Below are 25,513 nucleotides of genomic sequence, written 5' to 3'. Positions count from 1 at the left end.
CTGTATCTTGTCGTCTTGCGAACTCCACATGTGGGATTGCTTAGCCATCATAAGCTGGATTTCAAATGCACTGGCACGTCATGAATGCCACACAAAGATGGCATTCTGCAGATGAGTTAAGATGCCAAGTCCTTTTTTGCCCCATGCCAAGGATGCTTGAGAACCTTGGGAGTGACAAAGGAAGCAACCTTTTAACCTCGATACGAAACGATTTGTTCCTTCATTGCCGTGGCGGAGGGTCCCTTGCAATGGAAATTACACGACCCGCCATTAACAGCCAACGCCGGACTTGATTTGTTCATGAAGGGTACGCCGGCGAGTCATTAAACCGGAGTACACCCAGCAAGCGCGGCGAGGAAATTAAAAGAGGGTTCCTGTCTCTCATGACAAGAAAAGCTGTTCACCCAAACCTTCCCGAGATCGGTCCATCCCCGCCATATCTCTTCTAGGATATTTGACAGACACCCACTCCTAATATCGTCCGTCGAACAATGACTACCCTGGTAGAGTGAATGATGTGAAATGTAACCCAGCATAATATCGCACGGCAAGCCTTAACGCAGTATATCATATGTCCCGCTGGGGCTGTACTAGCTGCTAGCAGTGCCATTTTACCCAACTCGGTATGTGAGCCGATTAGATTGTTGTAACCTGTGATATGAATTTGTCGATCACTCCGCTCAGTATCGATGTCTAGCTAGTCGAACTGGCAGACAGTGACCTATCCACAAAGAGCCAACGCTGCATGGCTCGTGTATAAACCAAGATATGTCGAGGTCGCTCGGTTCTCTCGTATAAGTTTGCGCTGTGAGTAGGTTTCAGCTTGAGTTAGATGGCCTATGCTAGGCAATTCTTTTGCCCGTGGGATAGCAATACCACCGGCCCCAAAGCTCTGTGTGTCTTCAAGGAAGCAGTCGGGAAGCGTCGCGTGGTCTACGTTTCAGGAATCCTCTACATGCTGGCTATCTCTGGTGACGACATCAACGATCGTGAATAACGCAATAAGTTCCCAGAGAATTGTCGAAGAGCTGCTTAAGTTCATTCCAGCCAAGACCGCGCAGGTGCATATATTCGACTGTAGAACAAAAATGTCGTAGATTTACATACAACGGATCAAATGAAGCAACATTGTCTTGTTTCGACCATGATAAATAAACTTGATATGCCTTAGGACAACTGATATCTCTTCAATGATCGGTTTAGCCGTTATATTACCTTTTGCGGGTCCAGTATCTACGGTCCCCTCCTGACTTAGCTGAGATAGGTTGAGCGGGTCCTTTTAATGTACAAGAAACCTCATACTCTTGTTCAGATCTTTGCGAGGGGGAGATATAGTGGTGCAAACCGTGCCATAATATGTATCACGAAGGGATGGGTGGTAAATTCCAAGGCTGCCTCCGTGAGCTACCTAGGTAGCACCCATTATGCTTCCTGTAGCCGTCCCATATATATTCCTACATCTCCAGTTATTTGGGATTGCAAAACTCTCCCTCACCTCTTATCACTCTTCTTACGTCGCCGTTCTGTTACCCCACATCCTGTCCAACAGCGCCCCAGTTTCTCCACTCAATTCATCCCACGGGTTGACCCTGTATATGTGTGTTATCTGCGTTGCTGGGCGGGTCCCCTACCCTCCAAGCCCCACTACAGCTGATCTAACCTCAACAGTTTGCGTGAACGCCGATATGGTGATCACCATGTGGTTGGAAAGTCCCGAGGGCAGCCTTTGGTACTCGAGTGTGTTACAGTAGCGATTTATCTCACCACCACTCAGTACCATGAATCTGTCTATTTCATGTTCTTCCTCGGTCGGCTACTCCGGCAAGGGCCAATGCACAGCGCAGATCACCCCAAGAGACTCACGCGGCTGCCGACGGAATTAGTATATCCGGATGCTCAGAAGCGCGAATTACCTATGGAAAGCAGTACATATTCCTTCTAAACAGATATTTACTAGGAGTACTAGTACTGCAGAATTGTTGGTGCGCAGATAGGTTTAGTATTGTACCGGCTACATGGAATTCGTTGTCATAGAGGTAACCATCGCAACGTCCCGCGAATGCTACGTGTCCCACAGGACCCCGCAGGACAAGTATGCAAGTGTCATAATGTTTTTGACAGGGGTGCAGGAAAGATGGCGGCCCGAGTAATTGTTAACATTATAAGAACCATGTGTAACCGCTCCTTGCAGCCTCCTCTTTGCGTGTCGTGCGGTCGCAACCTCGCATCGCAGCAGCATTCTCAACCTAGGCCATGGAGATTGACGATTGGGAAACTACAGATGTAGTCATTTGTGGCTGTGGCCCAACAGGGGCCATGCTCTCGGCTTATTTGGGCCAGATGTCGGTTCCTAATGTGGTGCTGGAGCGAGAAGCTGATATCAACACCGATCCTCGTGGAATCGCCCTGGATGAGGACGGTATTCGCTTTCTCCAGGGGGTCGGTATATATGATTCGATCTTTAGTGAAATCGGCAGTTGCAAGTACCACCGCTGACTTTTCTTGTCCTATTCAATTGAGTTTCACATCATTGACTTGTGAAATAGGTATGGGTAGGTTCAACTTTATCGGCGGAACAGAGCCAGTCTTGAAGAAAAGCCCGTTTCTCGCTTTGAATTATAGCACGGTGAGTCTACTAAGCCATCGTTAATAGCAGGTGTTGATTATAGTAGACGGCTGGGGGAACAGGCCATATAGGCTTTATCTCTCACAAACAACCTATACTCGAAAAGAACTTACGAAAGGCCATGTCAGAAAGCGCATATTGCGTTCTGAGGTCAGAATCAACAGTGTATGAGTTGTGTGAAGATAACAATTGGACCTACTGCAAGTATCGAGATGCGCAAGGGACTGAACGGAGGATTCGCGCGCGATTTTTCGTCGGCGCAGATGGCAAGACGGGGTTCACACGGAAACAGTACCTGGAGCCAAAAGGTGTACATATGGAGAAGGTTACTGAGTATGTGGGACATGCAATCGCCGCTAATTACCTCACTGACAATATCATTAGGGAATTTTACGAGGAGACCTGGGTAGCGTTAAACTGGCAAATCACATTGCCCACACCTGAGTCACACCCAGAGTTTCCCTTGTGGACGTTGGGATATACTCCAGAACAAGTGTATGACCTTTTCTTTCCATATGAGTTCCGTTTTCTTTGCAATCCTAATCGCCCCGCCGTATGCGGGCGATTCGGTCTTCAATCAGACCGGCTGTGGAGATTCGAGTTTGTCGTTCGCCCAGGAGAGGACGGATACGAGATGGCGAAACCTGAATCGATAAGAAAGATTGTCTTTCCTTATGTGACACATCGGGGATGTCAATATAAGTAAGTCAGTCCAGGCCCCATACTTTGCCTCCTACTTATATCATAGTCTCCCACATGATGTACAATTTCCTGAAGACTGTATACATGTTATCCGATCCCGCCCGTTTACCTTTTCCGCACGCAGCTGCAATGCCTGGGCGAAGGACCGTGTTATCCTTTGTGGTGATGCTGCGCATGTGTTTCCTCCTTGTAAGCCCCCTGTCGGTCGATAGCATGGCGAAACTAACCTTTCCAGTCGGAGGACAAGGGATTGCGTCTGGATTTCGCGACGCTGCTACTCTAGCATGGCGACTAGCTCTGCTATGTCACCATCATCCAACCACCCCCAAATTCCACGAACAAGTCCTGGCTGCATGGTACCAGGAGCGAAAGCAACAACTGGAGAAGTCTCTGGCTACAACAATCGAGAACGGGAAGTTTGTGTGTGAAGCCAACTCCAGCAAAATCTTCATACGCGACTGGTATCTTTGGCTAGCTCAGTTAGTTCCCAGCTGGAAACGCCATCTCCAACTGGGGCGACGGAAGGACGGGATGATCCGATATGTACACTCTGACGGGATGCCTTTTATGCCGGAGCTTAACGGTGGTTTGAACCTGCCTCAAGTCTTCTGCAAGGATATGACGGAGAAGGTGCTTTTCACCGATGATGTCGTCTTCCATTCCAAGCAGAAGAGTATCTTCCGGCTATTCGTTTATTTACGCAATAATGGGGATCTAGCGCGCACTCGGACGGTTCTGGGGGAAGTAGAGGAGCTTTCACAAAGCGGATTCGCTGCCGACCAAGTTCCCTTTGTCATTGAGGATATCACAAAACGCGGAGTTGGCGATGACAAAAATGTGTTTCAGATCGCCACTGCTGAAGAGTTTGCCCGGTCACCGCTTTGTAAGGGCCGTCCCGAGCCTACCTATTATGAACCATTCCTCATTCGCACGGAGGTGCGCGCAAAGTACATCATCGTGCGTCCAGATCGAGTTGTGTTTGCAGCATGTGAGGATGAGCAAAGTTTGAAGACGGCTATTGGTTGTATGAAGGACATCTTGCGTTGGTAGTTCGTATTTATGAACTGCGTAGGTATGATTACGGCTTCTTTCACATCATACCCTAGATGCTATGGAGCCAAGCATGACCGTATCTTCAACTGTATACAGCCCTAATGTAGTGTTCTCCCATGAATTCCGTGCTTCGGTGTTTCAGCGCATGCGTGTTCGATTACGAGCCTTGGCGCTGGCTTCTTGTTCCTTCCAATCATATCAAAGTAGGATTGTGAGACATCATGACCAAGTTGTAGCATCGTCCTATCTCGGGCTTATCCAGGAGACATGAAACAGTGTCAGGCTGTAAGACCGAGTTCTGTCTAGACAAAATAGTGAAACATGCTACCAACATAGCCGTTACCTAGAAACACAGATTGGCTCCATCCTCATTCACCTCGTGTTCGTGTCACCCTGATGTTTAACCGATCGGTTACCTGCAGATTGGGAAATTGTGTCATAGCACTCTTGTTTAGCATTGGGCAAGGTGCCGTTCTTGGGAGAGTGTTCAGGCTGTGGTTCTCGACCTGAATACGATGTGTCTCAGCTGTGCATAAAGAGAAGATTTCGTAATTTGTGCAACATCAAACGGAGATTCACTCAAAGAGGTTCTCAAAGATGAGCACACAGCTGGCCTTTCCAGCTGGGCCCCGTTTCAGAGCAACCCCCTAATGTGGCAATGCCCCTGATAATAATGCCTGTAGATCGATCGGAAGTTCTCAGCGCTAGCCTCGTATCACCGGAATATTCCACGTAGCGTCATCGGCTCAACTTGCTTAGACCAACTATTAATTCCAGAAAGAGGTCTCGGGGTAGTGACCATCTATGCCGAAACATCCACAGTCTGCGAGGTACCGAGACAGGAATGACAGGTGAACGGATCATTGTGTGGGTGGTTCTTCTTCCCCATCTCATTTTGAAGTCTCTAACAGAAACTATTGGTAGTCTTTGTGTCGCTAATGCATGTGGGGTCATGAGTAGGGCCTTAGGTTGCCAGTAACCTAAGTACAGTGTCAGGCTACTGTTTGAATCCTTCGTATGTACATGGTTCTAGAATGAAATTTCTAGGACAGTGTCACCTTGAAAATGGTAGGATTAAAGATATTCTCCACGAGAACAGAATCAACCATCTTGCTGCAGGTACTAATGTCTTGAGAACGGCAAAAAAGTATATTTGTTGCTTGGTGTTACCGGCTACCATAACATACTATACGTTGACCAGACTATGGAGAACCCTAAAGGAGAGATGAGCGACCCTTGTCTTTATACCGCCGCAACCACTCGTGGTTTTATGGGTAGCGTTAAGTATACGACACACTCTATGCTTAACCACGATGAAGCTTGGGCAAACTCGGGACACATCGAGGGCAAACCAGAGTGTTGGCAAACTACATCTGGTGCTGGGCCTGAACAAAGTGAGGCACAGATTCCGACTATTCATACAGAGGCCGGGGACAGCTTTTCTTCTTCAACCGCGCCACACTCTGGCTACACGCATAACGTGGTACATTGCAACCTGAACACTACTGGGCCTTCTGACATGCAAAACTCTGCTTTACTGGGGTGAGTATTCATAATATGACCTAGATAGTTGTGGCGGGTATGCTCACACGCACTACAGATATCCCACACTTCCGTAATCACCTATGACCCATTCGGCTGAAGACATTGTCCACCATGTCGACAATGATGCTAGCGATAGTCCGTTTGGATTCGGACCATATTCATACGGCCTTCCCATGAATATGCTCACAAGACAACCCCCAACGTCAATTGGAGGTTTTCAATCGCCAACCTCCCAGGAGTTTCTCGACTTTCGACCAATGCTATACCGCCCGGATAAACTGTTAGAAACGTATGAGAAGGTGTCATGTACGTTGTTTACGCTGCACCGCAAGAGGACGATTCTCGGGGAATCTGCCGCATGCGTCTATACAATTGACGGCCTTTTCCAATGTGTTTCCACGCTGTGTGACCTATTGGAAACAACCGTCCCTGCTGCGAATGCTCTAATCGATAGAGCTGTCTACATCACAAACAACGGGATCTTTAAGCTAGGTCTTATGGGGATATCGATTGCCTTGGAAATATACGAAAACCTGCTGCACAACTACCAAAGAGTCAGCTGTCCAGAGGATTTCAGTGGTGAAAAGAAATCTCACGATATAGTTCAACTCAGCATCGCGTCCGATACTATGGAACTCGCAAACATTATTTTGCGATGCACGTTTATGGACATCCACTTGAGGCGGTTGCGAACCACTCTTGAAGCTGCCAACCTGGAGTTGAACCTTGACCCGAGCTTATCTGCCCAGATTGAGGAGACAAAGGCCATGTTGGATGCATTTCTATGTACACTCCAAAAGCATGTTATATATCCGTGACAGCAATGGTGGATGGAGCCTGTGGGCTCCAAGGTGCTGATAGGGATGTTGCCAAAAGCTTTGTCCCTCTATCATCTTCCTGTTTTCTGAAATCTGCTTCTTTTTACACCAACTCTACTTCGCTCCCCCATATCTCACTCGCTCAATCAAGTGGTCACTTCGTGCACTGCCACATGGTCGTAGGTAGCCTTGGATTCCAGAGGTCATAAAACCGCTAGCACACCATTGTGCACAATTATGATCAACGAAACAATAAAACAAAAACATACAACAGGAGGGATTCGCTGGTGGTCACCCACCCAACTACTAACCTCCCGGCGTGTGGCTTAAGTACGGCTGAGCGGACGGGAAGCCCTGTTCTCCACACCCTGTGGTCGTATGTATTAGAAAATTAATTTAAGAGGAATATATAGACAGTGCAATATCGACACTGCTGTAGCCTTGCGCAACCAGGACACGATGTTCTTGTCAATGGCTAGACTATTGCGCTGGGGTAAACCCGAAACGACACCTTCGCAGATTTCGTCGCTCTTCGGGTGCAACGACGTTACCCATGCGCCCGATGTGTCATTGATCATACTGTGGCCGAGGTAAAAAATCCAGAAGGTGATTTAGGCGCCACCATGGACCAGCTTGAAAATGCCCCTGAGCAACCAAATACGGAGTTTGGGCGACGTTGGGCAATAAGCCTTCATGGCCTTGACCTCTTCTTGTATGAGTACCACCAGTACATTGCCAAGAATCACCAGCTCATTCCAACGGGCCCACCTCAGCCGCGAAGAAACAAGTCCTGTGTATGAAGTGACGGTCTTACAATTCGTCGACTATTGATGGATACCCTTCGTCGCAAGACTCCCCACTGAACGTCCCCCAACTCGAAATGGTTCACGAAATGCAAGAGTTAGAATATGGTTTTCAGATGGTGGTGTTTGGGTTCGTTTGCATTGTCTCCTAAACTGTACTACTCATCGAATCCATACGCGAGACCAGAAAATACCCCATTGAAGAATATCGTATAATCGACAGGCCGTGGAGGAGGCGGGTCGTGGGTTCGGATGAGCCATAACTCGGGCCGGCGAGAGGATGGCTTGGACACTCGCAACCGAAAATCTGTTATTTTGCCAGCATACATCACGCTGCAAGCTTTCCGTTCTCGCTTTGCACGATAGAATTGGTGAATACCTCCTGTGTCAAGAGAAGTACAAGGTCTGCTCTCTTGACAACCAGAACAGTTAAACTCATCAGTGCCAGAAGGCACAGAAGACGACAGGTTTGTACATTCCAGATGTGACCAAACATAGCAAGCCGAGCAGTAAACCCCAGTAGCACCCGATTTAACTCGTTTGGCACAACACGGTATGGAGAGGGCGAAGCTTTGTACCTTGAGGCCGTGAATTTGGGGAATAGAAGAGTAATACCATTTTTCAACTAAATCAGATGCCTGAGCCATGGAGACCAAATCTCTTGGCATGGCTGTTGCAAGAATCATCTCGAAAAGCTCTGTGGGTATTGTGACGCCCCAAGACTCTCCGGGCTTCACTGAAACCCCCTTCCAGTGATTCGAAGTGAAGATATATGCCAATATCCTGAATCCCGGGGAGCAATGCAGTGCTGAAGTATTGGTAACAAGTGGAATACAGGCAGAAAAGAGTATGTTGTCAGTGCAAATCTCAAAAAGCACAATATGCCGTATGGAAATGGCTATACCATGAACAGGCCCTTTGTGGTTAGTACTGCGGGCAAAATCTTTTGCTTTTGTGGCCACAGAAGTGCCAATTTGGTCGGTGTTACAGCACACAATAAGATATTTATGGAACCAGAATATCTCGTTGACGGGCGCCTTCCATCGCGGAAGGGATGAAAATGTGATTGGTAGTTCCTCGGTATCCATATTCCTGACCTCAAGGTCCCATGCTGCGATACGTAAGAGTCCGATAGCAAGAGTAGACAGAAGAGAGAACGAGCGTTCCCAGGTAGAATTGTCGTCGAAATAAAACCGCCATGTGTAAACAAAGTCCGTAAACAGTTGGAATTGTAGCTCATTTAACCGTGTGGGGATGCTGGGCTTGATTCCGAATGCATTCAATAGATATTGAACATTGGTTTCATCACGTATGTCACTCAGCGAGTGATCATTGTACTTAGATAGCTCCCCTGCATCATCAAGGAGTGTGTCTATTGTACTGTGCGATGTTTCTCGGATGCTGGCCAATGCCACCTTTCGGGTGATCTGGTGTAGAGCTTGGTTCACCGTTTTCTACTCAGTGAGCATGAAATGACCAGCATCTTCATCAATGGTATAGACATAGTTGAGTTGAAAATGAAGGGGTGTCGGAAATGGGACACTGTCCCATTTGAAGTTCTCGGTTCTTGAAAGAATTTGCTGAAGAGTTCTCAGAGTTGTTGATGAGTCTGGAGATGTAGATTGTCCACGGGGAGGGTGAAACCAACGGTACCATTTCCCTACAATGGTATTAGCAGCGTTAGTCAGTGATGGGAAATCCATACCATCGACATGTAAGTTCCAAAGTCCCCTGGTCACCATCGCGTTGAGCGCTGACAGCGAGTCAAGCTAGGGGACTGGGAGAAAGAAGAGGAAAAAGAACGCACCTGCTGACACGCGGTCTCACTGGCTGACCATGTGACCCATTAGGCTTAAGGCCTCAACAATATTTATCATTATCACCCTGGCCTTGGTCGAGTGAAAACAAGGAGCATCACCTTGGAGCTGAGAAGCTCACCCATATAGCTCCACTCATCTTAACGCAAATCTATCGCAGGTTTCAAGTTAAGGGCTATTTGAGAATTGACAGCGTTTAGTATGTGGCTTAAGTACGCTTGAGCAGACAGGAAGCCCTGTTCTTCACACCTAATGTTTGTATGTACAGGACTTCTCGTTGCAAAGGACTGTATACTATACGCAGGCTGTGCACTATGAAGTTAGAGCAAGGACCACTCCGGTTGAAGAACAGTGATTTAAAGGGTGTTTGGGAGATATGTAAAGTTAGGCAGCTAACAGTGCTTGCAGATATAAATAGGTGTCGAAGGAACAAGCCCTCTGCAATTTAAGTCGGTTTTCATGAGAGTGAGTTACCATGTATGCATACTCTCCATGAAGTTTCTTAACTCTTATTCAAATTAATCATGATTCTAACAAGGCTTCTACCCCACATAGAAAGTGCAGGTCGTAACTGAGGATCTTGGCGTTTTTGACCGCGGCTGCTGGCTATTTTACCAAATCAAGAAGGTCGATCAACTCCGAAGTTTAGCCGTCACTTAGTGAACCTGTAACTAACCTCATTGTAAATACGACGTAGTTGCATCCACAATCCATTACTGAATCCTTCTGCATATACTATGCGCGGAAAATCAGACCGATACTCCTGTACAGGTAAATCAGAACTCAAAACGGCGTTGCTCGCCTGGCTATAGCTGAACTCGCAGCGAAAACCCTACCAGCTAAGCAGCCCCTTCCCTGCAAAAACTAACTTACGCGCGCCCACTACCGAAATGGCATCCATACCAAATAGCTTTGAATGGAGTGAAACCAAACCTGGTCGATGGGAGCGTGATATTGACGAGGCGGAGCAATTCTACACATCGCTGGCAAAAGCGTATGAAGGGACTGGAAGAACGTTCTTTGCCATGACAGGCTTCATTTCAGTTTATGTTCCTGCAGAGGACATTTCTCCAAGCCACCTGACCGAGAATCGAGCAGAAGAAGCTCTACGGAAGGCCTGGCTTCGACTACGGCACGATCATCCCACAATCGCATCGAGAGTGGAATACGACGTGTACGGGAAAAAGTGTAAAAAGATATATGAGACGTTCACTGAAGCGTCCTCTCAGGAGGATTGGTTGGAATCAACATTTCAAGTACTGTCAACCGGCGCATCAGGCCTTGACTGGTGCAATTCGGATCCGCCGGTCCCGGCATTGCCGACTTTATTTCTGATCAAAGAGCCACCCTCAGCTGATGGGGCCTTTCGGGCGGATGTTGTTCTTCGAGCTCATCATGACATTATTGATGGAATGGGTACATTGATGCTCTTTAACAATTTATTCGCACATGCCGCAGAAATCTATAAGTCGGGAGCGAGTTATACCTCTTCCTGTTTTGGTGGGGAATGGGTCAATTTGAGCCCGCCACTCCGCGTGGCTGCTGGGATACCTAAGGATTTAAGGCCAGATCAACAAGAGCGGCTACGAAATATCATTCATTCCAAGGAATCCATCAAGGAGGACGTTGAAATTGCTAGCCTCCCATTCCAGAGAGATCGGACGCAGCCAGGTAAACATCAGCGTGTCGCCACCACTCTATCTGTGGAGCAGACGAGGGAGTTGCTGGATAAGTGCCGGGAGGCTGGCCTCAGCATTACCCATGCGTACCATACAGCAATTGCGATCACTGTCCGGGACATGCAGGAGAGACGCGCAGATGAGCGCAAGGTTCGTTATATCAACTACAGCCTCATTAACGAGCGTGGTCACTGCAGGAATCCATATAGTACACGGGCCCACCCGGCGACGGCATACCACTCTGTATCAGGAAACTCCCTGATAATCGATTTGGACGTTGCATCGTCGCTGGACACGGCTGATGTGGCGTCTGCCGCAGCGAACGACAAAACAGAATTCTTGGCTATTGCCCAGGAAGTAAAAGACTTTTATGTCGGCATACGGGATGATAAGGAGCACATATTTCTTGTCCCGTCTTATTGGAAGATGGCTACCATTCCGTACCCCAGTGATGGAGCAACTCCGCCTGTCCCGGCACGCAACGAGAAACCGTCTGCTTCGATATCTAGCATGGGTGTCCTTGATAAAGTGATAAGCCCTACCCATAGGCCATTCCAGCTCGACAATCCATGGGTTACCGGAGAAGAGCTAGGGACGGGACTTGGTCTGTTCTTGGGCACTTGGAAGGACAAGTTGAGTTTGAGTGTGGCATATAACGATGCATGGCATGACAAGGACGAGGCAATGGCATTTTTGGAGAGATGCAACCAGACGACACTTGGAGCGCTGGGGGTACAAGTGTGAGCAGCATATGTAGCTGAATGTTGTTTATTAGAAAGGAAACGAATAGATAAGGATAGATATCGTCAATCGAACATACACCATCGGCAAGCTCTAGCTATCGCGCAATATGTGCCCCTTACCCCGAGAAAAAAAGGCTTTCTTTGAGATATTCACGTACCCATGCACATCAAGCTCGCGAGGCCTTACACCGAGACATGCTTCTCGCCTCTCGTCGTCAGTATCTTGGCAATGCAGATCTCTTCTGGGCCCCTTGCAGTCTGCAATACCACCCTTACATACAGAAAATGCTACTTGCGGTAAGATACCCAGCAAACCCCGCTTCTGCATGGCTACCCCAACTTTCCGCTGGACACTCTTCTTTGCATGCTGGATGACGCTCTAGAATATGTCCATGCCGCAGATATGAGTGAAGGATATAAATCCGTCTCTACGCCCTGATCCCCTCTTGGACCAGATGCTGGAAACATATATCCGGAGTCAAGAGCACTGAACTCCCCGTGCTGAAGATCCGTAAATATGCTCCCATGTTGGATTCTGCTCCTGGTAGTTGGAGTCATAGCCTCGGACTATGACTATATCATTGTTGGCGGAGGCACAAGTGGATTGGCTGTTGCCAACCGACTGGCTCAAGATCCAAAGACATCAGTTTTAGTTGTCGAAGCCGGACCATCCGTTTTTGATAATGTCAATGTGACTGACATCAGCAATCTTCCGTACACATATGACAGCCCCCTCGACTGGGCATACGAGACAACAGAACAGAGCTTCGGCAATCGCCGCCAGGTGATGCGCGCGGGGAAAGCACTTGGAGGCACAAGCGTTATGAATGGTACGTAAAGAGATTCCGAGCTTGCTTTAGACAAACAGAATTGAACGGTTCCTAGGAGCGGCCTACGTGCGAGCAGAAAAAGCGCAGATTGATGCCTTGCGTGAGATTGGAATCGAAGGCTGGGACTGGGACAGCCTGTTTCCTTACTTTACAAAAAGTGAAAATATGACGGCCCCTAACCAGACTCAAATCGAGGCCGGGGCGTCCATCTCTCCTGCTCTCCACGGCACTAGTGGGCCGGTGAACGTTGGATTCATGGATATACGGAAAGATGAAGGTGACTTGACAGCGAGTATGAATAACACGTTAGTGTCACTGGGCATTCCATGGAATCAGGACTTGAATTCCGGACATATGCGAGGCTTCGCCCTTCATCCTTATACCGTTGATGTGACGAACATCCGCAGTGATGCGGCTAGAGCATACTATTGGCCCTATGCAGAGAGACCGAATCTGCAGGTCGAACTGAATACGTTTGTTACCCGGATCGTATGGCAGAATAAGGAAGAGGATAGTGATATTAGTGCTCAAGGAGTCGAGATCATCACCCAGAATGGAGATAGACAACGGAAGAGTGTTGTTAATGGCCGAAAGGAAGTTATTCTCGCAGCGGGTGCGATGCGGACACCGGCAATTTTAGAGCTTTCTGGTGTTGGGAATCCTAGGTAAACATTTCTCTGCCCAATGTAATGCCGTGGACGTGCATAGGAGCTTTCTGACACCACCGACAGGATATTGGAAAAATATGGGATTCCTGTCGAGCTCAATCTGCCAAGTGTTGGCGAAAACCTCCAAGATCAACTTAACACCTCTATTGTCGTGTCCACCAAAACATCGGTAACGGGGACAAGAACGGTTGCTTTCGCCTCGGTGTCCGATATCTTCGGGCCATCAACGCAGTCAGTAGCTGACTCAGTTCGTTCACAACTTGAAGAATATGCCAATATTACCGCTAGTGGGAGCAATGGGGCTATGAGAAAAAAGGACCTGCTGAGAATGTTCGAGGTCCAGCACGACCTTGTGTTCGGCAAAGATGTCCCAGCTGCCGAATTTGTCTTCATATTGGAGGACACCAACACTATCCATACTGGCTACTGGGGCCTTCTCCCATTTGCACGGGGAAACGTTCACATTAGCTCCGCCGACCCCATGGAGCCACCGGTAGTAAACCCAAACTTCGGCCTTCTCGAGTGGGACGTCCAGATACAAATCGCTATGTCCAAATTTCTGCGTCGAATGTTCAAGAGTGGCGACTTCAACAGTCTGATCAGCAATGAAACTCTGCCTGGGTTTACGGACGTTCCACAGGATGCCTCGGACGAAGCCTGGAAGACATGGATAGGGGAACAATGTAAGTAGATCCGTCCCTCTTATTTTGATGTTTTAACCTCTGAACGTTATCGTTAGATACGCCAAACTATCATGTCATCGGAACGACATCTATGTTGCCCCGCTCTATGGGTGGAGTTGTCGACAGTCGATTGAGGGTCTACGGTACTAGTAATGTACGCGTAGTTGACTCCTCCATTCAACCTCTGCAGATTGGTGGCCATCCAACGGCTAATCTCTACGGTATTGCGGAACGTGCCTCTGACATCATCAAGGAGGATGCAGCAGCAGATACTGATATCTGAGTCAGTCGAGCATAGTCTAAGATATATGGTGGTAAATCATAGTTGTGTCCGTCCATATTAACCGAAGTCGAAGGCAATAGAGTCCTTTCCTCTATGCAGGGCGTAAACTATATTCATACATCTACTCCTTTTGAGATTCCACTGTGATTACACCTACATCTAGAATTTTCATTGGCACGAGACAGTGTAATTGTCAAAAGTGACCTGGGGCCCTCATTAGTTGTTGGAGGAAGGCAGACCCATAATTTTGACATGACTCTCATTTAGCTGAAGCCGTGACTGGACTCATGTTGTAGTGGTCCCTCTTCGGAATGCCCCAGCAGCCGGTCCAGAGCATGCACATACACAGTACATAACAACCCTTGCTGCATTTCTAGTCAAGGTTCCCCAACCAAAACGAAAAGGGGATATGTGTCAGACGATTCCGAAAACACACAAAATAGAGGTTGGTAGTTATCCATCCCGGCAAAGGCCAAGGCGATTTACTATGAACTTGCCAAATTAGGCAAAATTGCCAGCAGCCCAAAGTTCATCAAGCTTATGCCGTGCCTCAGATTCACCCCCGCATTCCTCCCCATATCGACCTTTCCCACTTATGCTACTTGAACAAATAGAGAGATGATCGACTGGCCCATCGTATGCACGGGTGTTTACCCGAAGTTTAGCCGGGTCACCTTCTACATACAATGATACCTTGTGTTCTATTGCATTGTGGATCTGGGCAAGGAATGAGACCACGCAATATACTGTGAACGAATCCGTATGCACGAACTAGACTCATCTTAGATCTCAAGGGAAGCATGACGTATCGGGGTCGCAGTTTATTCTACTGCGAGGGGAAAAGCATGGACCACATGGCTATATAAGAAGAATATAAAGGGCCCGATCGACAGGGACAATTTCCTGCCTGCAAAAAGGAGTCATTGAACTTTGAAGTTCTATTGAGCAAACATCGCCATCATGCGCAGCCAACTCGTGTACACAGCAGCATTTGCCATTTGTATAGGTTCTTCTGAAGCGGCATGGAATCACAACGACTACCTCTATAGCCCTACCCCGGACGAGATTCCCAACCGTGAGTGAGCACCGATGCACATACCCTCAGCGATATTTCCCCTGACATAAAACAGCGGATGCAACGGGCCTCCAGTGGGAAGATGCCTTTACACGGGCCTCGGATTTTGTCTCCCAGCTAACTACCGAAGAGAAAGTAAGTCTAGTCTCAGGAACGGAAGGGCCTTGTGTAGGGAATATTGCGCCCATCTACCGTCTCAACTTCACAGGGCTCTGTATCCAAAATGGCCCCTTAGCACTGGAGCAGGGCACTTACTCCTCTGTCTTCCCTGCGGGCATTACTATCACCGCAACCTGGGACAAGAATATTGCCTACGAAAGAGGGAGTCAGATGGCTGCCGAGTTCCGGGGCAAGGGGTCGCAGGTTCTTCTTGGGCCGGTTGCTGGTCCTCTTGGCCGGTCGGGCCTGGGTGGAAGAAACTGGGAAGGCTTCTCACCAGACCCCTATTTAACGGGAGAGCTGTTCACGGAGACCATCCTTGGTATCCAGGACACCGGTGTACAGGCATGCGCCAAGCACTTCATCGGTAATGAGCAAGAAACCCAACGGCAGCCCTCCCAGAATGAAGACGGTACCACGATTGAGAGTGTCTCTTCCAATATTGACGACCGTACTATGCACGAGCTCTATGTGTGGCCATTTCAACAAGCGGTCAGGGCCGGAGTGGCTACGGTAAGTTATGCATAGATGAGCGTGCGAAGTATATCTGACAGCGCGGCACCAGGTAATGTGCAGCTACAACCGCTTGAACCAAACCTACGGATGCCAGAACAGTAAGGTGCTGAATGGTATTCTCAAAGAGGAGCTTGGTTTCCAAGGGTACGTGATGTCAGACTGGGGTGCTACACACAGTGGTGCCTTTGCCATTAACGCTGGCGAGGACATGGATATGCCGGGCACTGCAAGCTTTGGGACTGTATTCTTCCACGAAAATCTGACCAAGTCTGTTGAAAATGGATCTGTTTCAATGGAACGCTTAGACGACATGTGCCGCAGAGTCATGACGCCATATTTCCACCTTAATCAGGACAAGGGTTTCCCAGCCCTGGACCCGGTCAACGTGGAGCTCAATGCAGTTCTCTTCTCTAGCCGTAAGTGATGACTTTCATCTAATGAAGGCGTAGAGTCTTATACTGAATAACAAGCAGCCAATGAGTACAAATACAATTACACCTATAGACCAGTCGCCAATGTTGACGTCCGCGGCAACCATGGAGAAGAGATCCGGAAGCAAGCTGCGGACGGTATCGTACTTCTGAAAAACGCCAACAACACACTTCCCCTGAAATCTCCGAAGCAGATCGCGGTTTTCGGCAATGACGCTGGAGACTTCACGAACGGCATGTTCGTTTTCTACTTCAACGGCGTTGGTAACTACGAATACGGCGTGCTTGCAGCAGGTGGAGGCTCTGGATCAGGCCTCTTCTCGTATATAGTCAGTCCTCTAGAGGCAATTAAGGAGCGCGCTAGCTTCCGAGGTCAGACTCTTGTGCAATACATACTGAACAACAGTGCTATTATTGAAGAGGATAGCCCATAGTAAGTGCAATTACCCCAGCCCATCTCCACCAACTGACGCTAAACGAAATGGAACCCAGCCTCAAAGCGCTACTCCCTTCGTCCCCGGACGTCTGCCTCGTATTCCTAAAAAGCTGGGCAACTGAAGGCGAAGACCGCACGTCGCTCCATTTGGACTGGAACGGCGACGAGGTTGCCGAGCAGATCGCGTCTACGTGCCCAAATACAGTGGTTGTGACCCACTCCAACGGTGTCAATATCCTGCCATGGGCGGACCATCCCAATGTAACTGCCATCCTGGCCGCCCACCTTCCAGGTCAAGAAGCCGGCAACAGCATCGTCGACGTGCTGTGAGGAGATGTCAACCCATCCGGCCATCTGCCCTACACAATCGCAAAAGCACAATCTGACTATTCTTTTGCTCCGATTCAAAATGCTACGGCTATCCAAAATACTAATGATCCAGGAGCCTGGCAATCTGATTTTAAGGAAGGGGTGCTGATTGATTACCGTGCGTATTCCTCCGATCTGTAGCTATTTCTGTGGCCAGTAACCATGAGCCCTCAGAACCTCACTAACAGGATACGCTGCAAGCTAATAGGACATTTCGATTACTATAACAAAACTGTACAATACGAATTTGGATACGGTCTTTCGTACACCACCTTTGCGATCGGAAGGAACATCTCCATCACTCCTCTATCCAACGGAGATTTATCGGCTCTACCGGCGGATGCAAAGGTCATCCCTGGAGGAAATCCCAATCTCTGGGAAGCGCTTTACAGAATATCCATTACCGTAAAAACAACCGGAGATGTTGCTGGGGCCGCTGTACCACAGCTTTACTTGAGCTTTCCTAAAGACACGACTCGGGCCGCTTCGCCAGTGAATGTTCTTCGGGGATTTGAGAAGGTGCACCTCCAGCCTGGAGAGTCTAGAAAAGTCACATTTGAGTTGACGAGAAGGGATATTAGTAACTGGGATGTTACAAGGCAGCAGTGGGTGATAGCAAGCGGGCTGATACAAGCGCACGTTGGGTTTTCGAGTAGGGACTTCCAGGCGACAGGCTCGTTCACTCCGATCCGCGGATATGAGTATTAAGTCGGTGGAATGGCCTGATGTTTGTTATGCTGCCTGTCAGTAAATACAAAATGCATGCTCAGTATATCTAGGCTACATACATAAAGCATAACTTGGGGTAGTATCCCCTTGTGATTCGAGTATATATGGTATTACCATGCTATATATAGAAGCGATGGATGAGCACGGATAGTATGTTGGGAGAAGATATCTGAAACGCCGCCCAGCCATACGTCGGAGAAATATAAATGAATTGGGTTGTTATTCACATGTAATGCCGACAAACACGATCATAAACCAGCCCCACAGAGAGAATGTGGGACATGAGCTGGTCAACAGTGGGACAAGTGGCTTCGACCCCAGAAATAAGGCAGGCCCCTCCGAGCCGACTACATGCGGGGAAATTCTTGGGGTAATTCTTATAAGCAGAAAGGAAGGTAGCACATCCGAGACTCAGTACAACGAATTCACAGAAGAAAAAAGTATACAGTATGATCGTGGTACGAGCCACAGCCCCCCAAGATGCCCCTGGACGGCCTTGCTAATCGCGCACGAAATGAGCAGAGCGAACGACCCACCCCGGCCCATGGGGCCTCAATTGCCGATATTACTGCCATAGGCCCGGAGCAGGAGTCCGTCGCATCGTGGAGGACGCGATGCAATATCGATACTGAGAAGCAGATCCGCCTGGTGAAACTGTCGCATATGCGATACCAGCATCCGGACTTGAATGAGATTACGGTGTTTTTACAGGACTTTGGGATGGAGGTGGTTGACAAGACGGCCGATCGGATTTGGTACCGAGGCTACGGGAGTGATCAATATGTGTATTACGCACAGAAGGGAGAAAAGAAGTTCTTAGGGGGCGCGTTCGAAGTGGAGTCGTTCCAGGACCTAGAGAAGTGAGTAATCTATCCTTGCTTCCTGTGGCAGTGAAAAGATTGCTAATCCCGTAGAGCTGCGCAACTGCCTGGTGCAGGGGAAATTCAAGAGCTGTCAGAGGCCCCCGGCGGAGGGCATCTGCTAACTCTACCTGATCCGGAGGGATTTCCTATCAACCTGATCTATGGCCAAGAGCCACGCCAGACTGGAGAATACCCGACGAGCATTATCGTGAATACGGAGTCTGAGAAACCACGGATTCGGAAGTTTCAGCGCTTTAACCCAGGTCCAGCTGCGGTTCATAAGGTGCGTTCTCTGCTATACCCATATGAATAAAGTATGCACTAATAGGCAATCCAGCTCGGACACTTCGGGCTCTGCGTTCAGAAGTTCGACGAATTGGTAAACTTCTATACGATGAACTTCAATATTGTGCCGAGTGATTTCCTGCACGTCGAGAAGGACGGTCAGAAGAAGAATGTCGCTCTCTTCGCACACATCGACCGTGGAACCGACTATGTCGATCATCATAGCTTCTTCTTGAGCACGAATCCAACCTCACATGTTCATCATTGCTCTTTTGAGGTCCATGATATTGACACGCAGCATCTCGGCCATCAATGGTTGAGTGAGAAAGGATATGAATCGGTTTGGGGCGTGGGGAGACACATCCTGGGCTCCCAAATTTTCGACTACTGGTGGGATACTACCGGTAATATGGTGGAACACTATGCAGATGGCGATTTGATTAATGAGGAGACTCCAATTGGTTATGGACCTGCGGGGGATGAGTCGTTGGCTGTTTGGGGTCCTGAGGTCCCGTCCTGGTTCTTGAACTAGTTCTACCGTTTCACCTAGGATCTGGAGGGGTGAATATACCAATTTATGTCCAATTTATTAAGTATACTTTTGATTATGTGGCGCAGTGGGGGCCTTATATCAGAGCCGTGTCGTTCCAAATAAGCAAGTTGTACAAGAGATACGAGATTTCCCAAACCTACTACTACCCTAGTCACTGGATAACAGACCTACTATATCTAGCAGATTCCGTCTACGTCATTTAGCAATATATAATCAGCAGAAGAATGAAGTGAGTTCAATCTTAATGTTTCATGATAAACATAACGAATAGCCTCTTCTATATAAAAACAACGCTATTTATTCATACCGCACCTTGTTGATTAACGTGCCAATGTTTTCAATTTCGACATTGATCTCATCACCATCCTTCAGCACAATTCTGGGTTCCCGAGTAAACCCAATTCCAGCCGGAGTTCCCGTCAGGAAAATTGTGCCCGCTTCCAGTGTTGTGCCCTGGGACAGATAGGAGATCTGTTTCTTAATCGAAAACAGCATTTCCTTGGTATGGCCATTCTGTAGGACGCTCCCATTATGAATCGCCTTAATGAACAACGTCTGCGGGTCCTTGATGACAGAGGACGAAACGAGGACGGGCCCTACGCTGGTTAGCGACAGGAACCTGCAGAGAAAGCCAAAGAGGGACAACGAGAGACAGAGGGAAACAAAGAACATACCAACAGGGCAACTCCCATCCAACCCCTTCGAAAACGACCACTGCGAAGTCGCAAATTGCAGCGTCCTTGCCGAAACGTCGTTAGACGCTGTATAACCCAGAACATAATCCAGCGCTTCCTCTTCAGGGATATCACGCCCTGTCTTTCCAATGACGACGCAGAGTTCTGCCTCGTAATCGCTCGTTTCATCCTGCGCACATTTGGGGATATTGATCGTCGCTGGGTACGGATTGGCTAGGGCAGTGCGAGGCTTGGTGAACATAACGGGGACTGTGGGGAGGGCCATGTTGGCTTCCTTGGCGTGGTCGAGGTAGTTCAGGCCCAGACAACGGATGTAACTGCATTGTTCCTTGGTGACTGGGGAGAGAAGCTACTTTGTTGTTAGTATAGCACTTCGACTATAGTCCGCTATCAGATCTGGTCTTTACCTGCTTAACGTGCATCACGGTCGTGGATACGCGCCCGTCAAAGATCGTACCATCGATAAGATACGCGGCGATTTCCACGCCATTGACGCTATCTTTGCCAATGTCGCGAGTGGTGTCGACTAATTGGCCCAGATGCTCTTGGCTATCTTCGACGGCGATAAATCGGATGAGGTGCGTCCAGGACATCTTGACGGCGCGAATAGTATTTGAGGAAATTGGGGTCGAGACAATTGAGGTGCCGCATTGGCTATTTATTGGGGGGATCGGGATGGGGTTCCGTGTTCCACCTCGGATATTGCGGGTGAAGCCTTATCGATGCGGGGACGGTGGGACTCGATGAACCTCCATATTTCCGTACATCCGATGGAGAAGGAACGAAAGGCGGAGAGAGGATGCACTCCCATTGTGTTGAGGGCTCCAACCATATCAGTCTTGTACCAAAGCATATCAGGCCATCCTCACTTGGATGCATCTTGTAGCAGAAACCACAGCGTTGGTGTTCTGTGTGATCTGGGGTAAAATATAGACTCAGTTAACATCCATTATAGCGTGAAGTTGTCGCTCTGCATCTACATGATGTCAAAGTATATCAGACGAAAAAACCGCAAGACTTCGGAGACAGAAATACGTCTGCTGAATATTCTCAGAAATAGAGAGATCTGCTTTTTTCTGTTAGATGCTGAGCTGTGTTGACCAATGCTCCCAGAACTGAGAAGTTCTGTACAGAGATTCCGGCACAAGAGCTAATAAATCAGGCACAGTGCTGTATGGGTTACAATATCGCCGTTGATACAGTAGCAGATAAATCCAGATGGCTATCAAACCATGACTCTCGGTGCCAAGAGGAACAATCTCCAACAATAGCCCGTCGGACTTGGCAATGCTCAAAGGACTCTGGATTTGAGGACCTTCGGGGCGTCGTGGATTCGAGATTTTTGGCCATGCGTCTCCCACAATTTCATTTTCATTTTTATCTTTTTCTTATGACACACGATGTGCATATGTAGGACAGAATGCGTCATATACTATTATTTTTGTATATTCTCTGTCTGGCATGGGCAAAGGATATCGTTCCCCAGTACGATGCCGAATTAGAAGTAACAACCTCCCACCCATTGGCGCAAGATCACTTAACTAACTTGTCGCAGAGGATAACACACGTCTTCGTGACAAATATCACCCTAGTTGACCCAGCTGAGTCACGTCAGCAAGAAGAATACGCGCGACTACAAAGTCGCCTTCAACGCCCCGCCACATCGGGGGATGCATCACATCCTCGACAGAGATTGCTCACAGCTCTCCATGCCTTCCATCGCTACAAAGAGCGCAATCTAGCCGAGACGAAGCGATGGCGGGATTGGTATAAGAAAATCACTAAGAGACAGCGCTCGGTATGCGCCCCGGTAAAACTTCTTGTTTTCGATACTAACGAGTAATTAGATCGTCGAATCCACGATTAAATATACCCGTAAACTGAATACAGTGGACCACCTTTTCGAGACAAACGAGAAATTAGCCCATGAGATTGTCAAGCATGGGATGCAATTCTATAACATTACCCAGACTGAATTGGACAAATTCATCAAGGAGAATGAGAAGCAGGGTGTCAATACCGACAAGACGAGTGTCTCGCAGGCGATGAAGCATTTCGTGCGCGATTGGGCCGATGAAGGGTACAACGAGAGACAGGACGCATTCCCGTGCATTTTGGGTACTCTTGCGAATATGTCGAGAAATCTCGAGCAACCGTTGCGGGTGTTACTACCCGGTGCAGGACTGGGACGGTTGGCAAATGAGGTTAATGCATTAAGTGGTGAGATTTGCTTCAGCTGCAACGGAAGATCATCGAGAGGTGCTAATCAAGGCAGGCTTCGAGGTAACCATGAACGAATGGTCCATGTACATGAACCTCGCGTATCGATATCTATCCAGCCTGTCCAGCGCCAACAGCAAGACTTTCTATCCGTACATCGACTGGTGGTCACACCAGGCGACAACTAGTGATCTGCAGCGTTCCGTCTCGTTTCCAGATACATTGGCTAGTCCCTCAGTCCTCCTGGTAGAAGGCGACTTTACTACGGTATTTGCAGAAGAGACGGGGAAGTATGATGTGATAGTCACGCTGTTCTTCATCGATACTGCGCGGAACTTGGTTTCTTACTTTGAGAATATCCATCGACTACTCCGCCCCGGGGGCCAGTGGATCAACCTGGGTCCGTTGCTATACGGGAGTGCGCCCTTTTTGCAGCTGTCGCTGGATGAGATTGTGGCTTTATCCGAGCACATTGGGTTTACGTTCCAGGAGACGGACGCATCTTGCGGGGATATAACAATCCCTGGGAAGACAGTTCGTGGTAAGGAAGTGGCCTACGCCCAGAATGGGAAGGGACTGAGCAAGAATGCATATCAGGCGCAGTTTTGGGTTGCTCGGAAAAATTGAATGTAGAGCCATTGGCCCAACTAGACGGAAATGCATGACTTGAGCAGGCCTCAAGAGTGAAAGTTTTGTTGTGGGGAAGATCCATTTCACGTCAGGAAATTTCCTGGAAACTACTGAACGATGGATGGGAGAACCCAACTACCGGACAGGGAATACAGAATTTCCTACACGTCACGCGAGTAATTATAAAAATGGGACCAAAGCTCCTCATCAGGATAATGCTCCAAGACGATGGGCCACATTTCGCATCTGATGCGATGACTGGCAAGGTAATCAGCCTGCACACGCAATGGTCGACACCTGGAAGAAGCCTCAAAGAACGTGGGAATCCCCTCAATGTCTTGTGCTTTCTTTGTTAGGCAGTTGTCAGCCGGAGCTGGCTGTTTCGGATATTCTGGTAGATTATTCGTGTGTATGTTAGACAAAGGCACCGAAATGATCAATGCAACGGAGACTTATCGACCCAACTAGGAGATCCCCGATCAAGCGATTCTCAGAACGTGACTCTACGTTGTGTTTGTATACTCCTGGTAATCCTTGATGAATGTAATTAAGTATTGACTGCGTCCCTCAGTGATTTGAACTGGCTATGGCGGGTATAGAGTGACGCCACCATGAGTTGTATAGAAACGCACTACAAAATTGTGAACTACACACTAAGACCGGCTGCAGGTATCTCTGGGCCTGTACGCGTTGCTGAACAAGGCGTCTCAACCCAGAAGACTGGGTGGCGTGACTGCGTCCATGGAATTGCCACAGGATAGGACATTTCCATACCTCACATTCGAGGGTTCAATTCTAAATTAAGCCGTGATGGGTTTGCGACATATGACTCATGGCTCATACCGTTTCAACATACTCTTGATAGGCTATTATGGTACTGACACCAGGTTATTCTTTTCAACTGTGGACATCTGGTTAGATCGATTCAGCTGAAAGTGCAAGTTCCGCTATAGTCAGGTATTTCGCTTGACAGCATGGCAAGTCCAATGCTGATGAAACTAAAATAGCAGAATATCATTTTTGGAATACGTATTCTACTTATATCACTCCTTGTAGTACATGTTAGGTCCATCGCAGTGTGCCGCCAATTCCAATTCGTGTATAGGCAAGGGGCAGTTTTCATGCAGGTAAAAGCCGGCCCATACATAAGGCAATCACCAGGCTTTGCGCTCCACTCCGCGGGCGAATTTGAGTCAACGAAGCCGAAGTTGCTTATAAGACCTCTTCCTCATCCGATATACGAGCCCAGTCAGCACTTCTTCTATTACCCTAGGATTTAGGACCTTGATATTTCAATATACATTCCACCGGAGTCATTCCTCGTCTCACGATGCCAACATCCGATACTATTGAGCTATGGAGGCATCTTGTTAAGGCCGTCAACCATCTTTTTGAGGCTGGTGAGTCTTTCCAAAAAGGCTACCGCAGCAATGAGAATCGCAAACGAAAATCTAGCCAACATGAGAAACCTAGTGACAAGACACACAGGTCCGAATATAGATCATACAAGCCTCATCTCAAAAGATCCTATCTGCTCGCCCCATATAAAATGCATCAAGTAAGATGCTACGATCGAAAGGAAGCAATGGACATAGCGCTCGGTGCACTGAAGGACAACACTGCATGCATTATAGATCGCAAGGAAGCATTTAGTAGGAAACCTACGTCTTTGGATAGTGGCTACGTTCTGGTTGAAGCCGAAGGGGATTATACTGATGGTAGAAATTGGAGATTGGTATGGGAGGATTTGATCAAGGAAGGCCGTGGACGTCGCAAATTTGAATTTCGCGAGTTACGATTTTATCGGGGGGTATATTAAGATTTTTACATGGGGAATATGGAGTTGTGAGCCTAGAAGGGGAGGAAGCCCAATGTCACTGAGGATCGTTGATGCCTGGGTCAACTTTTCCAATCCGCAGCCAGATATGCATATTGTGTTGTTTCCGTTTGAATGTATTTGTATACACCAGGTTTGTCAATGTGCGAGCTATGTGTCTACTTTATTTACTTTGCGAGTGTGCTTAACACCAGTTCTGTTTCTCTTGTCAAGGACTTGAGAAAGATAAGAAATCAATAGGGCCGCTAAAGAAAAGCAGGCAAAAAGGCACGGCCATATTCCTGTTAGATCGTTATTGTGTGCCCTAAGAACAAATTATATATAGGCATACTTTCTTTGAGAAATTGAAGTCGATGTAGCATCAATAGTTTATTACTTACTGGGTAGGATTTAAGTAATTAAGGACAAACAAATAGAAGATACCCATGCATGGTTGAACAAGAACAATCCCAGTACCTTTCTTAT

General features: G+C 48.1%; 10 protein-coding genes across 10 annotated transcripts; 8 read left to right on the top strand and 2 right to left on the bottom strand.

Moving 5' to 3' along the window:
• Positions 1-1,261: 1,261 nt before the first annotated feature.
• Positions 1,262-2,148, top strand: BDV37DRAFT_146765 (uncharacterized protein). Its single transcript, XM_032078905.1, has 2 exons — positions 1,262-1,618; positions 1,669-2,148. The coding sequence occupies exons 1-2, from the start codon at positions 1,425-1,427 to the stop codon at positions 1,940-1,942; spliced, it is 468 nt and encodes a 155-aa protein (XP_031940476.1). The 5' UTR covers positions 1,262-1,424; the 3' UTR covers positions 1,943-2,148.
• On the top strand, positions 2,099-4,749 carry BDV37DRAFT_146777 (uncharacterized protein). The gene is made up of 6 exons (XM_032078906.1): positions 2,099-2,479; positions 2,547-2,626; positions 2,673-2,959; positions 3,011-3,328; positions 3,375-3,517; positions 3,564-4,749. Exons 1-6 carry the CDS (start codon positions 2,254-2,256, stop codon positions 4,376-4,378), a joined length of 1,869 nt encoding a protein of 622 aa, XP_031940475.1. The 5' UTR covers positions 2,099-2,253; the 3' UTR covers positions 4,379-4,749.
• Positions 4,750-6,006: 1,257 nt separating this feature from the next.
• On the top strand, positions 6,007-6,744 carry BDV37DRAFT_283953 (uncharacterized protein; the record flags this gene model as incomplete). Its single annotated transcript, XM_032087401.1, has 1 exon — positions 6,007-6,744. The coding sequence occupies one exon, from the start codon at positions 6,007-6,009 to the stop codon at positions 6,742-6,744; it is 738 nt and encodes a 245-aa protein (XP_031940474.1).
• A 260-nt stretch (positions 6,745-7,004) lies between these two features.
• On the bottom strand, positions 7,005-9,208 carry BDV37DRAFT_250816 (uncharacterized protein). The gene has a single exon (XM_032082216.1). It carries the CDS (start codon positions 8,633-8,635, stop codon positions 7,706-7,708), a length of 930 nt encoding a protein of 309 aa, XP_031940473.1. The 5' UTR covers positions 8,636-9,208; the 3' UTR covers positions 7,005-7,705.
• Positions 9,209-10,254: 1,046 nt separating this feature from the next.
• On the top strand, positions 10,255-11,787 carry BDV37DRAFT_283952 (uncharacterized protein; the record flags this gene model as incomplete). Its single annotated transcript, XM_032087400.1, has 1 exon — positions 10,255-11,787. One exon carries the CDS (start codon positions 10,255-10,257, stop codon positions 11,785-11,787), a length of 1,533 nt encoding a protein of 510 aa, XP_031940472.1.
• A 516-nt stretch (positions 11,788-12,303) lies between these two features.
• On the top strand, positions 12,304-14,250 carry BDV37DRAFT_283951 (GMC family oxidoreductase; the record flags this gene model as incomplete). Its single annotated transcript, XM_032087399.1, has 4 exons — positions 12,304-12,616; positions 12,672-13,281; positions 13,348-13,967; positions 14,024-14,250. The coding sequence occupies 4 exons, from the start codon at positions 12,304-12,306 to the stop codon at positions 14,248-14,250; spliced, it is 1,770 nt and encodes a 589-aa protein (XP_031940471.1).
• Positions 14,251-15,210: 960 nt separating this feature from the next.
• BDV37DRAFT_272269 (beta-glucosidase) lies at positions 15,211-17,944 on the top strand (the record flags this gene model as incomplete). The annotated part of the gene is made up of 7 exons (XM_032084847.1): positions 15,211-15,325; positions 15,381-15,997; positions 16,050-16,416; positions 16,474-16,864; positions 16,924-17,159; positions 17,199-17,354; positions 17,445-17,944. 7 exons carry the CDS (start codon positions 15,211-15,213, stop codon positions 17,942-17,944), a joined length of 2,382 nt encoding a protein of 793 aa, XP_031940470.1.
• A 501-nt stretch (positions 17,945-18,445) lies between these two features.
• BDV37DRAFT_283948 (trihydroxytoluene oxygenase) lies at positions 18,446-19,645 on the top strand (the record flags this gene model as incomplete). The annotated part of the gene is made up of 3 exons (XM_032087398.1): positions 18,446-18,825; positions 18,880-19,111; positions 19,166-19,645. The coding sequence occupies 3 exons, from the start codon at positions 18,446-18,448 to the stop codon at positions 19,643-19,645; spliced, it is 1,092 nt and encodes a 363-aa protein (XP_031940469.1).
• A 318-nt stretch (positions 19,646-19,963) lies between these two features.
• BDV37DRAFT_294752 (fumarylacetoacetate hydrolase family protein) lies at positions 19,964-20,954 on the bottom strand (the record flags this gene model as incomplete). The annotated part of the gene is made up of 3 exons (XM_032089705.1): positions 19,964-20,262; positions 20,341-20,710; positions 20,769-20,954. 3 exons carry the CDS (start codon positions 20,952-20,954, stop codon positions 19,964-19,966), a joined length of 855 nt encoding a protein of 284 aa, XP_031940468.1.
• An 827-nt stretch (positions 20,955-21,781) lies between these two features.
• BDV37DRAFT_294750 (N2227-like protein-domain-containing protein) lies at positions 21,782-23,255 on the top strand (the record flags this gene model as incomplete). Its single annotated transcript, XM_032089704.1, has 4 exons — positions 21,782-21,865; positions 21,917-22,159; positions 22,209-22,581; positions 22,637-23,255. The coding sequence occupies 4 exons, from the start codon at positions 21,782-21,784 to the stop codon at positions 23,206-23,208; spliced, it is 1,272 nt and encodes a 423-aa protein (XP_031940467.1). The 3' UTR covers positions 23,209-23,255.
• Positions 23,256-25,513: the final 2,258 nt, after the last annotated feature.

The sequence above is a fragment of the Aspergillus pseudonomiae genome (assembly GCF_009193645.1).
Source record: "Aspergillus pseudonomiae strain CBS 119388 unplaced genomic scaffold BDV37scaffold_42, whole genome shotgun sequence".
NCBI lineage: Eukaryota > Fungi > Ascomycota > Eurotiomycetes > Eurotiales > Aspergillaceae > Aspergillus > Aspergillus pseudonomiae.
This window is presented reverse-complemented; position numbering and strand designations above follow the sequence as displayed.

Excerpts from the sequence above, each read along its gene's own strand:
- BDV37DRAFT_146777 (XM_032078906.1), top strand. The coding sequence starts at position 2,254 with ATGGAGATTGACGATTGGGAAACTACAGATGTAGTCATTTGTGGCTGT. Across the intron at positions 2,960-3,010 it reads CATATGGAGAAGGTTACTGA|GGAATTTTACGAGGAGACCT; the intron begins GTATGTGGGACA and ends CAATATCATTAG. Across the intron at positions 3,329-3,374 it reads CATCGGGGATGTCAATATAA|TCTCCCACATGATGTACAAT; the intron begins GTAAGTCAGTCC and ends CTTATATCATAG.
- BDV37DRAFT_250816 (XM_032082216.1), bottom strand. The coding sequence starts at position 8,635 with ATGGATACCGAGGAACTACCAATCACATTTTCATCCCTTCCGCGATGG.
- BDV37DRAFT_146765 (XM_032078905.1), top strand. The coding sequence starts at position 1,425 with ATGCTTCCTGTAGCCGTCCCATATATATTCCTACATCTCCAGTTATTT. Across the intron at positions 1,619-1,668 it reads TGTGTTATCTGCGTTGCTGG|TTTGCGTGAACGCCGATATG; the intron begins GCGGGTCCCCTA and ends TAACCTCAACAG.